We start from the raw sequence: 13,370 nt of genomic DNA, 5'->3' as shown, positions 1-13,370 counted from the left end.
TTTCCTGTACGCTATTTTCAAAGTCTTCTGAAGCCATATGATAGCTTTATGCAAGAAATTCAGGTAATTATACACTGAAAATCTCCACCCACTGCAGCACTCAATTCATATTCTCAATTTCACATATTCAAACTGGTGCACCCCGTTCGGTTATGACCAGTGGCGATTGCTTTAAGACTACACGGGAAGCACGGATTCCCCTAAAAATTAATAGTTTAAAAATTCAAGTTTAATATATGTACAAATAATCTGTATAAATTATATATTACTCTACATATTTCAATATTTTGGCGAATAAAAGTTTAAATATCACACATCACTACACACATCACAGAGTCATGATCAAAAAAAAAAAACAGAGAAAGAGTCTGACCCCTCAGTGTTGTAGCGCTGTGGTGGTCTGGATGAGGGGTAGATGGCATCTTTGGGGTGTGTGGCTCCCTCTCTCTTCAGCCAGCCAGCCGGTGGAGGGGACAGTGGACCCCAGTAAGCGTCCTCACTCACTGAACCCAACAACACTTCTGCAAGCCTGCGCGCGACTGTCTGAACAACACAATAAAACACACAACAACTATTCAGGTTTTTGAAACATGATAAATCAAATTTTTTTGCTCTTTAAAATTAAAGAGTTCCATGTTCTATTAAAACATACTGTTTGTTAATCTATTTAAATGAAAAAAAAAAAAAAAAAAACAGATTAAACCAACGATAAGAATAAAATATGGGGAATGTTTGTTAAACGATGCGCTATTACTGCCGGCTCTGCATAACCTTAACAAAGTCCTTGATCATTTCAGTCTGATCTTAACAGTTTGTGAGACACATTGTTTTATGATCCTGTCAAAAATGTAATGCAGACTTTGCAAGGAGGCTGTTATTGATCTATGAGGCAGTTAGAATCTATACTGAACCTGCAAATCTGCAACCTGGTAAGTGCTGTTAAGGTGTAGTCATACTAGATGTTGACTTTGTTTTTCACTGCTACCAAAGTTTAAGTTTGGTGAACTCTGGCCAACAAACTGGTAGAGAGAAAATAGAAAATCTTATTATCACAGATTGACCACTTGGCTGACAAAGAATACAAACTGCATGGTTTGCCGTGTTGCGGGGAAGTGGAGTTAACATTTAAAATGTTTAATTTATTATAATTTGTTATTTAAAATGTATTACAATCAGAATCCCTAAAGTGTGACATCATGTCCTATTGCCCCAATTCCTTGTCGGGCCCAAAGTAATTTTACGTGCTTAACCTCGTGCGACCCCGCGTATGGCTTTGATATACACAAAGCATAATTTAAATTCATTTAAACTGACTAATCTCATTTCAGGAGACTCTGTGCTGTCAGTAAAGGGTTAAACTTTCAATGCATGGAGTCATGTGACAAAACAACATGGCGCCGACCACAGCGAAGTTTGTCTTTGGGAGAAACGGCAACAAAACTACATTTGGTAAGAAACCTAATTACGTTTTAACATTGAAACCTGTTTGAGACAAAAGAGTCTATAGTTTCATTCGATATGCCACTTTAAAAATGTGAGCGATTTATCGTGAAACGCCACGCTGCTAAACACAATGTACACTAATGTGTACTTTAGCACATTTTTTCCTTAGTAATCCTATATTCACTGTGCATTATCACATTGACAATTAATAGGTTCATCCAAAAGGTGAAACATTTTGCTTTCAGAGGCTTTATATGGAGTTAGGATGAAAATATGGTGCATTTCAAACTGTTCTGAGACCAGTGCAGACAAGACAGCACACTGGAGGTTAAGTCATTCACTAAATAGGGAGCAAGGGAGCATCCTATAGCTCTCTATGCAGCTAAGTACATTCAATCCAAACTTGCAATTTAAAGTTCCGTTTCAGGCTGCAGATGATGTTTGGACCTCTCAACACGTTTGGCAGATATGGGACAATGATAATCAGTACATAGATTCAGGATTTATGATTTATAATTTTATTTTAACATGATTGGCAGTGATTGGATAATGCTGGCCATGACTTTGAATCAGAATTAATTATGCTAATTTCTGATGTAATGTCTGTAACATCTCAAAAACACAAATAACCAACACTCCTGGAAATATAATCTGACTTTCTATAGCTTGGTATTGTTTAAAATTTCACAACATAGTCCTGCTGTCCACATATGTTGCCATCAATTTTTAGGAAAACTATTTGATCTAGAATTATTTTTTATTTTTTATTTTTTATTTTTTGCATGTTTTTTAGGTGCAACTAGTTACAAATCAAAAAGGGAAATGGAAAATACACACAGCAGTCACGCTCGGGTCTCAGGAGGTTAAAGTCTAGTGTGACTGCACCTTTACCCATTTCACATGCAAAGAGGACATTTACATAGAAGGCACAGCCGAAAAAAAAAAATGGCCTGTTTAATTTTAAAGGTCAGAAAGAGTGTATAATGGTTGCGAAAAACTGAATTATGAGTGAACATTATATGAACCTCTTTAAGCTAGGTTGAAAAAGGCAATGTAGATGTGAAATGAAGAATACTGTTGATGGGAATGCTTATCACCACGTGTCTTTGTGAACTCTCACCTTACGAAATGTTTGAGACCCCCGACTCTCCACAACCCTCATGACCTGCCTCAGCTGGTGTGTACCCTGAGCCAAGTGACTAACACACACACACACACACACACACACACACACACACACAGATGAGTAGATGTGATTGTGGGATGAAAAATTATTGTGGGACAAAAAATGAAAATTATTCTGAAAGGCTTGGCAGAAGAACAAGACAACACTGATCGTTATTATGGCTGATGTCACAAGAGAACATGAACAACTATGTCAATTATTATAGTGACACAGAAGGAAGTGAATGAGGATGATGCATTCTGACCAACATAATGGCTGTGTTCGGAATGAAATACTAGCTTACTGCTTACAGCTATCTTTTGTTTAACAGTAAGATTATGCAAAAATAAACATTCCAGCCAGTGGTACGTTACATTGCATTCATTACGGTGCATGCTTAATTAACTGAGTGCCATCAAGTTATCGTTTTTTACATAAAAATGGATACTTTGCATTTTTTATCCAATGATTTGTAAAAATGTCTTAACTCTTGGCATTCTGAGCACATAATGAGTCAAGAAGTTGTTAAAATTTTCAGCTGATATTATTACTGGTTCATTTGTCACACTGAAAATGGACGATCAAGTTGAGTGCATTTCTATGTAGCATACAGTGTGCTGTTGTATACTTTACATTCTGGTAAATGTAGTATGTCATATGGATATTCTATGCATACAGAAATGTATAAAGTACACTATATCTTCCTGGGATCCACCAAAAAAACAAACAAAAAAAGTGCATTTATTTATTATTAATATTATTTCTAGTGTTTTGAGCATAATTCAAATACAGTATTTATTTATATGTTATTGAAGAGGATATCAGGAATTATTAAAACAAACAATGGCAAGACACTATAGGCAAAAATTATATTTTAGGTTTCAGGCAAATGTTCTACTATAATATCCTCTGTAACACTGATATAATACCTAGTAAAAGTATAATTGTTGTATATTTCAAATGCTGCCAAATTCAGAGTACTGTAACTCTTAACTAGCACCCCCTGGTTTTTACCATTGTCTAACAATACCAAAACATATTTACCATCACCTCTACTGAAATACTGACACCTGCTGGACATATTGGCACATCAACACCAGACAGAGGTCTTGTTGACACAAGATTACCAGTGGTGTGTTTACACAGCCCTAGGTCCTACAGTGTGTCCACATGCAGCCCACAAATGAATTACCTGAACCTGCGCTACAAATATTGTGTATAAACGGCTTCATTAGTAACTAGTATAATAAAAGCACTGATGTGCAGAGGGTTTTATGGGTAAAGAGTCTGATCAGTAGCATCCAAGCTTACCCTTTGCGCAGCAGTGACAAGTATGCACTCTGAAGAGCTGCCTGGAGGAAGTAGCCCGGGTCCAAATCAAGGGGAGGGACTGATGAACCGCTTTTAGGTGTTTTGGAACTTGGTGTGCATACAGTCTAGCAAAGTGGACACACACACACACACACACACACACACACACACACACAGTAAGACGTAATGCCAACCTGACAGATCTTACAAATCAGATTTTTTAATATTCTTTATAGGATGTTTTTATAGGGGGGACTAGGAACTTTTAACATATTGCGGTTGCTGCTGTAGTATAAAAGCAATACACCACTTTAGGGCATGTGTTGCAGTGATTTTGCCATGGGTAAGGGGTTTAAGGCACTCTGCTTTACACACACACCTTGTCTAGCTCTTGAAGGTACAACAGCCCAGCATCACAGGCCATGAGGTAACAGGTCAGGCACTCTTCATCTCTTTCAGACAGTCTAACTCGGGAAGCACCAGACATAGGCTGATGGTCCAAAGACAAACCTAGATATTTATTGAGATAAATGTTCTCTTTATTGTTATTCGGGACAACAACTGTACAGGAGAGAATGTAATATAGTTTCACCAAGGGGCCAGGCTCTGTAAAACAAACAGATCAATGCACCATTATCCAATTACAGTACAACTGTACTCATATCTTATTACTTGCTTATTAGAATATTATAGCTCATTAGATTTTCACATAATTGGAATGCCTGTGATTCAGAAAGTTACAGTATATATCCCTATTTTGGCTAATTCAGTTGTTTTCACCTGTGAATAAAAGTGCATAAAATAAAAATTAAATTCATTCCACAGAATTCTGCAGATCACCCCCCCCCCCCCATGTTTGATACAATGTCAGTTGTTAATTTATATGGTGCGACTAATACTTATAATTGAGAAAAAATCTTTGAGAAACATCTAAAACAGGAGTAAATGACCGTTGGTCAGACACACAGAAAGATGGAAACAGGTCTTTTTAAATAACATTAGAGGGACTTTCCCATTTATCCAGTCTGTCTGTCTTGCCTCAGCCAGTGTTTTGGCTGAGAAAGACACAGAAAATAGCAATAAACACATAAATCAATGGATCTCTTGGTCAACAGGAAGGAATTGAAGTCTTATTAAATAGATGATTAAACAGTATTATCTCTCAGCAAGCATGACCTGTTACTTTCTGGACCATGTACTGAGAAAATAACTGAATGTTGCAAATAACCACAACCCTGACTTTTGGCTAACATTCTTTGCCATCTCAGATTTGCCCAGACGTCTGCTTTACCCAGAGTCACTAGTTCCATACAAATTTGAGGAACTAAACAGAGCAGAGCTGAAAAATGGGGAACTATGCTATTAGGTTAGCTTTTTCCTCTCTATGTCTGATGAGTTCCCCTTCTATACAATTTGGAAGAAATTAGACAGGAATCATAATAATCTCTAAGCAAGTGTCACATTTTCCTCACATTAAGCCACCCAGACAGACAGACAGACATACCGACAAACCGACCAACTGACCGACCGAGAGATAGACAGACAGACAGACAAATAGATAGATCGACATTGAGACAGACGGACGGACGGACGGACGGACGGACGGACAGACAGACAGACAGATAGATAGACAGAGAAACAGACAGATAGATAGATAGACAGAAGGACAGACAGATGGACAGAGAGATAGATAGATAAACAGACAGAGAGTGAGATAGACAGATAGACAGACAGACAGACAGGACAGACAGATGGACAGTCAGACAGAAGGACAGAATACAGACAAATGGACAGACAGACAGTTAGACAGGCTGAGAGACAGATAGATAGATAGATAGATAGATAGATAGATAGATAGATAGATAGATAGACAGATAGACAGACAGACAGACAAACAGACAGACACAGATAAATAGATACATTGACATTCAGACCGACCGACAATCAGACAGACAGACAGACAGACAAACAAATAGATAGACTGACAGAAGGAATGACTGACCGACCGACAGACAAATAGATAGATCGACATTCAGACAGACATCAGACAGACAGACAAACAGACGGACAGACAGACAGACAGACAGACCGACCGACCGACAGGCCGACCGACCGACCAACAGACAGACAGAGAGACAGATAGATAGAAAGACAGACAGATGGACAGACAGACAGAAAGACTGACAGAAGGACAGACAGAGAGATGGACAGAGAGATAGATAGAAAAACAGACAGACAGAGAGATAGATAGATAGATTGACAGAAGGACAGACAGACAGATGGACAGAGAGATAGATAGATAAACAGACAGACAGAGATAGACAGATAGATAGAAGACAGACAGACAGACAGACAGATGGACGGACAGATAGATGGACGGATAGACAGATGGACAGACATACAGACAAATGGACAGACAGACAGTCAGACAGGCAGATAGATAGATAGATAGACAGGCAGACCGACCGACAGACAGACAGACAGAGAGATAGATAGATAGATAGACAGACAGATAGACAGACAGAGAGACAGACAGATAGATAGATAGACAGAAGGACAGACAGACAGATGGACAGAGAGATAGATAAACAGACAGACAGACAGAGAGATAGATAGATAGATAGATAGATAGATAGATAGACAGATAGATAGATAGACAGACAAACAGACAGGACAGACAGTCAGACAGGACAGACAGACAGATGGACAGACAGACAGACAGATAGACGGACAGATAGACAGACAGACAGACAGACAGACAAATGGACAGACAGACAGTCAGACAGGCAGAGAGATAGATAGATAGATAGATAGATAGATAGATAGATAGATAGATAGATAGATAGACAGATAGACAGATGGACAGACAGACAGACAGACAGACAGACAAACAGATACATTGACATTCAGACCGACTGACAGACAGACGGACAGATGGACAGACGGACAAGCAAATAGATAGATTGACATTCAGACAGACAGACAAATAGATAGATAGATTGACATTCAGACAGACAGACAAACAGACAGACAGAGAGATCGACCGGCCAACAGACAGACAGACAGACAGACCGACGAACTGATCAACTGACCGACCGAGAGATAGACAGACAGACATACAGACAAACAGACAGACAGATAGACGGACAGACAGACAAATAGACAGATCGGCATTCAGACAGACAGACGGACAGACAGACAGACAGAACTACCGACCGGCCGATCGATCAACAGACAGACAGAGATAGATAGATAGATAGCTAGATAGTTAGATTGATAGATAGATAGATAGACAGACAGACAGAGAGACAGACAGACAGATAGATAGACAGAAGGACAGACAGACAGACAGTCAGACAGACCTACCAACCGACCGGCTGACCGACCAACAAACAGACAGACAGACAGACAGACAGAGAGATAGATATTTAGATAGATAGATCGACAGACAGGCAGACAGACAGACAGACGGACAGACATACAGACAAACGGGCAGACAGACAAATAGATACACTGACATTCTGACCAACCAAGAGACAAACAGACAAACAATTAGATAGATTGACAGAAGGAACGATCGACTGACAGACAGACAGACAGACAGACAGATAGATAGACAGACAGACAGACAAATAGATACACTGACATTCAGACCGACTGACAGACAGAGAGACAGACGGACAAGCAAATAGATAGATTGACATTCAGACAGACAGACAAATAGATAGATTGACATTCAGACAGACAGAAAGACAAACAGACAGACAGAGAGATTGACCGACCGACAGACAGACCGACAAACCGACCAACTGACCGACCGAGAGATAGACAGACAGATATACAGACAAACAGACAGACAGATAGACAGACAAATAGATAGATCGGCATTCAAACAGACGGACGGACAGACAGACAGATAGGCAGACAGACAGATATAGATAGATAGATATATAGATAGATAGATAGATAGATAGATAGAAGGACAGACAGACAGACAGAGAGATAGATAGACAGACAGAAAGACAGACAGACAGATAGACAGACCTACCGACCGACCAACAGACAGACAGAGAGGTAGATAGATAGAGAGAGAGAGAGAGAGACAGATAGATAGACAGACAGACAGACAGACAGACGGACAGACGGACAGAGAGATCGACCAACCGACAGACAAACAGACAGACATATATACACTGGCGGCCAGAAGTTTGGAATAATGTACAGATTTTGCTTGTATGGAAAGAAATTGGTACTTTTATTCACCAAAGTGGCATTCAACTGATCACAATGTATAGTCAGAACATTAAAAACGTGAAAAAATAATAGTACGATTTGAAAAAAATGTTCAGAACTTCTTAAACTACTTCAAAGAGTTCTCATCAAAAAATCCTCCACGTGCAGCAATGACAGCTTTGCAGATCCTTGACATTCTAGCTGTCAGTTTGTCCAGATACTCAGGTGACATTTCACCCCACACTTCCTGTAGCACTTGCCATAGATGTTGTTGTCTTGTCGGGCACTTCTCACGCACCTTACAGTCTAGCTGATCCCACAAAAGCTCAATGGGGTTAAGATCCATAACTCTCTTTTCCAATTATCTGTTGTCCAAAGTCTGTGTTTCTTTGCCCACTCTAACCTTTTCTTTTTGTTTTTCTGTTTCAAAAGTGGCTTTTTCTTTGCAATTCTTCCCATAAGGCCTGCACCCCTGAGTCTTCTCTTTACTGTTGTACATGAAACTGGTGTTGAGCGGGTAGAATTCAATGAAGCTGTCAGCTGAGGACATGTGAGGCGTCTATTTCTCAAACTAGAGACTCTGATGTACTTATCCTCTTGTTTAGTTGTACATCTGGCCTTCCACATCTCTTTCTGTCCTTGTTAGAGCCAGTTGTCCTTTGTCTTTGAAGACTGTAGTGTACACCTTTGTATGAAATCTTCAGTTTTTGGGGAATTTCAATCATTGTATAACCTTCATTCCTCAAAACAATGACTGACTGACGAGTTTCTAGAGAAAGCTGTTTCTTTTTTGCTATTTTTGACCTAATATTGACCTTAAGACATTCCAGTCTATTGCATACTGTGACAACTCAAAAACAAACACAAAGATAATGTTAAGCTTCATTTAACGAACCAAATAGCTTTCAACTGTGTTTGATATCACAGCAATTTAGCATGATTACTCAAGGATAAGGTGTTGAAGTGATGGATGCTGGAAATGGGGCCTGTCTAGATTTGATCAATAATGACTTTTTTCAAATAGTGATGGTGCTGTTCTTTACATCAGTAATGTCCTGACTATACTTTGTGATCAGTTGAATGCCACTTGGTGATTTAAAGTATCAATTTCCTTCCGAAACAGCAAAATTTGTACATTATTCCAAACTTTTGGCCGCCAGTGTGTATATATATATTTATATACACAGTATAGATAGACGGATGGATGGATGGACAGACAGACAGATAGATAGAGAGCTTGTGTCACTGAAGCCAAACTGTACAATTTGCTGAACATTTAGACTGAGTTCTTACATATTAACATGATTATGTTATTACCTTGTCATAACTTAATTTTACAATAATCAGTTCAGACTAATGAGCTATAAGTTCATACCTTTGATGACAAAAGCCTCTGCTAGCATGCGTAGCTGGTATAGAGGCTGCTCTTGGCGTGTGAAATCATCAACACCCGCTTTGGCACACATGCCCTGCGCGTCCCTGTAGCGTCCCTGTACATAGTACACTTTTGCCAGCAGTAGCAGAGCTTCATTCAGGTAGCGTGGCTAAAGGACGAGTGGAAAACATCAGATATGAGAAAGTCATGTAAACAAAGAATAAATGTATACATGTCATGCACTAGGGGTTAACATAAAGCTTGTGGTGATTTTTTGTTTTTGTTTATGTTGTGCTGATCGATATGGCAGTTAAAAAGAGAACCGGCTGAAAAGCCTGGGAATTAAACAGTTAAGCCTTTAATATACAAAAACCAAATCTATATTTATTTAGAATGTGGAATTTCAGTTGTTCACAACACTGAATTGAATTGCCTGAGATCCATAAGAGGTGATATACACAAGAAACAGAGAGACTTAGGTACTGTCCCAGACCTCCAGACGTCCCTTGCAAAGGATGCTGTCAAGGTGAGCTTTGGCTCGGGCTAGTTTGGGCTGTGAATGTTCAGTCAAAGGAGTAGAATTCTTCAACAGGGTCATGTTCTCCAGCAGACATTCCTCCAGCAGAGCTTCTGCCAGCAACAGTGTCCTGAAATCATCTACAGACAGAGAGAGAGGGAACCATGGTAAAGGTTGAATGTGGATAGACAACTATAAGTAAGTCATGTGTAGGTTGATTTCCCAGAAAAGTATAAACACTGTATCAAAACATTGCTCTGTTTGTTTGAGCATGCCGACCAGCCCAACATGGCACAATCTGTTTGTCTGACCAATGTAAGATTGGGAAAGTGTACAGGAAACCAGTTTGAAAACATTATTATAAAAAATTATTTTTGCAATTCCGTTTGGTGCTATTGGTGACACTGAAATTACATACTTTGTCTTTAAGGGTAAAGACTAGCACCACGTACAGAGCAGCATAACTACAGTGTAGATGCACTGTATAAACAATTCTGTTGTTTTTACAAAAAAAAAAAAAAAAAAAGGGTAGCTGTGGTTGCCAGAATAATTATGTAAAAAATACAGTAAAAATTTAAACAACTTTACAGAACAACTTGTACATTTTAAAATTAACCTTCTGAAACTGTAAAAATCTGCTTTTCACTTTATATTGTATTGTTAATTACTGTATTAACTACAGAAGGTCACATGATGACATGAAGTTCATCAATAGTGGCTCTTCCTGGAGCAATGACCAATAAACATGTAGAGAGAGTGCTCAATGTCACTTACACAAACACTAAACACCATCAGGGGAACACATGTAAAATTAAAATAATAATATATACATCAGATATAACACAGAACACCCCAAAGTACATAACTGATATTAAAAATAAGAAGAAACATAACTATTCCCATAAAATATCATGAAATATGGTGGGTCACACAGGGAATTCTGGGAACACCTGATTACTGTTTTTTACCGTAATTTTAACAACAATTTACTGAAAAAAGTACATGTACTCTCTTGTTAAACAAAATATAAATGTTAACCATTAATTATATGGGAAAATCATACTTTTTCAATCTAAAAAAAAATATTTTTTTACAACATTTTACCGTAAAACTACATGCATTGTGTTTTTAAATATATTAAAAAATGTTACGTATATTTTACGGTAACTATTCATTGACCAATGCTTTTTTACTGTAGCATGTTTACAGTCTTTTACCATTAAAATGACAGACATTTTTTAAAGTGTGTGATTGTTTTGTTAAGAAATGACTTCATGGCATCATTTTTCTTCCAACATTGGACCTTATCACGACAGCATGGCATGCACTGATAAACATGCCTTCACCTAGATTGCATGCTAATCTACAGCAGTGTTTGATCAGGTTTAAAGAAGCAAGTGTTTGTTCTGGCTCAAATATAAAGTCCTTCTAGAAGGTGCTTTAAAAATGTTGTCTTTGCCTTCATGCATATTTTGTATAAACACTGTAGATGAGGTGCTTCCTGTTTGCTCTGACCTCTCACTCCCCCACTGAATCCAGACTTGTGTTATATGTCAAATCTGTGACTGACATTTTCCCATTTATGAAAGACTCAACAATCTAAGAAGTAGCTAGAGTATCACTTAAAATCCATGCTGGAAGACATTGAAAAGTCAACAAAATACAAAGTTCTGTGGCCACTTTTTAATGGGTAATACAGAATTTGTTTCCCACAGGGACATTTGTGTCTGAGTGCTTGCGGTGGTGAGACCAGACTTGCTGGGTCAGATTTGGACAGTGGTGGGAGTGCCATGTGTTAACCACTAGATTACTGCTGTTGATATAACAACAGGAATTGGAGTTTAAAAAGCATGTCACCTAAACATTGTTGATTTTAATTTGACCATTGTTTGATTTAGCAAGGTGAGGACTGTATATGAGATTGAGAAAGAGAGACTGGGTGTTTAAGACTCTTAGTCTTAAGGGATAGTTCGCCCCAAAATGAAAAGTCTGTTATTATCGATGTCCAAGCTTGTCCATACAACAAAAGCAAATAGTGACCACGGGCTGTCAACCACCAAAAAGGCTAAAATGACCATAAAAGTAGTCCAAACAACTTGTGTATTATATTCCAAGTCTTCCGAAGCATACGAGAGCTTTGTGTGAGGAAGAGACAAAATTTTAAGTTAGAATTCACTGCAAATTATGCTGCCTACACTAGCTCTCATGTCATTTGCATTTGCACACATTCAAAACTGGTAAGCATGATTATCAGTGAATAACGACTTAAATTTCACTCAAAAATGTCTCAAACAAAGCTACTACTATACAGTACATGGCTCCATTAGACTTGTATTATAACGCACTTGCGTCAAATGAACTACTCTTAAGGTACTTTTTAGTCCTTTGGAGCTTGACAGGCACTGGTAGCCATCTGCTTTAGCTTTATGGAAAGGAGCAGCCTGGACATTCTGCTAAGCATCTCCTTTTTAGATTCTTTGTAGAAGGTCACCAAGTTTCCATGCAATTGATCTTTTTCACACTCAGGGCTTTGGAACGTGGAAGTAAACGTTTGCAGGGTAAACTTCCGACAGCGGTGAATAGGAGTGAGTGGGAGACCACAGCAAATATTCTTTTCACTTATCCATTTGCTCCAAGAGCAAAAGAAAAAATCCACTATTACATTTTAATGACTTTCCAGAAGATAAATAAATAGAGAGCGGTGGATTAAGACAGTAAAATGAGAGAAGATGCCAAATTTACTGTCACTCTCTCAGCAGCTGTCATAGAAACCCCCTCGCAGCTGTGGCAATTCGTTTTTTAAAACTAATTCCAGTGTAATATAACACAAAGCATAATTTTATAAACTTACACTCAATATTTAAAAAAATGATCACATAAAAAAGTTTGCTAGATTTACGCTGCTAAATAAGGCGGGAATGCGTCGTCACAGTCTGTGAAAAAGGTCTATTTGTTGCTAGTGGGCATTTCCATTTGTGTATCAGTAAAGTTTGATTTCAGTCAGACTACAACAATAATTCGTCTTTTTAAAGGTGCACTCAGTCATTTTTTATGCATGTCGTCTTGGACTTACACTGACACCTAGGGGCCTGGACGCAGCATCATTCAAACACTATATAATACAATAGTTTTCTGTTAACGATGGCATTGTTGAAATTCACTATTCACAGTCAGCCATGATTAATTTAATCTAGGAGTGAAAGTGTCCAATAACAGGATGGTTACTGAGATTAAGAGAGTAGTATTCGGCTGGTTATGTGATTCTAACATGGCAGCCCCCATGTGCGGACCCTCTCCATGTAGAATAAAACAGCTTTTATAAGGTT

General features: G+C 38.4%; 1 protein-coding gene across 1 annotated transcript in view; it reads right to left on the bottom strand.

The window, feature by feature from the left end:
• LOC127412168 (tetratricopeptide repeat protein 7A-like) overlaps positions 1-13,370 on the bottom strand; it is a 72,497-nt gene that overhangs the window by 51,861 nt on the left and 7,266 nt on the right. The window contains exons 3-8 of the mRNA XM_051648319.1: positions 10,021-10,184; positions 9,528-9,696; positions 4,299-4,429; positions 3,920-4,044; positions 2,564-2,642; positions 374-543 (exon numbers count right to left, since the gene is read on the bottom strand). Coding sequence (XP_051504279.1) covers positions 374-543; positions 2,564-2,642; positions 3,920-4,044; positions 4,299-4,429; positions 9,528-9,696; positions 10,021-10,184 — 838 coding nt within the window. The remainder of the gene's footprint in view (positions 1-373; positions 544-2,563; positions 2,643-3,919; positions 4,045-4,298; positions 4,430-9,527; positions 9,697-10,020; positions 10,185-13,370) is intronic.

Source organism: Myxocyprinus asiaticus, chromosome 21 (assembly GCF_019703515.2).
Source record: "Myxocyprinus asiaticus isolate MX2 ecotype Aquarium Trade chromosome 21, UBuf_Myxa_2, whole genome shotgun sequence".
In the NCBI taxonomy this organism is placed as follows: Eukaryota; Metazoa; Chordata; class Actinopteri; order Cypriniformes; family Catostomidae; genus Myxocyprinus; species Myxocyprinus asiaticus.
The sequence above is the reverse complement of the archived record's forward strand: the minus strand, read 5'-3'. Positions and strand labels throughout refer to the sequence as shown.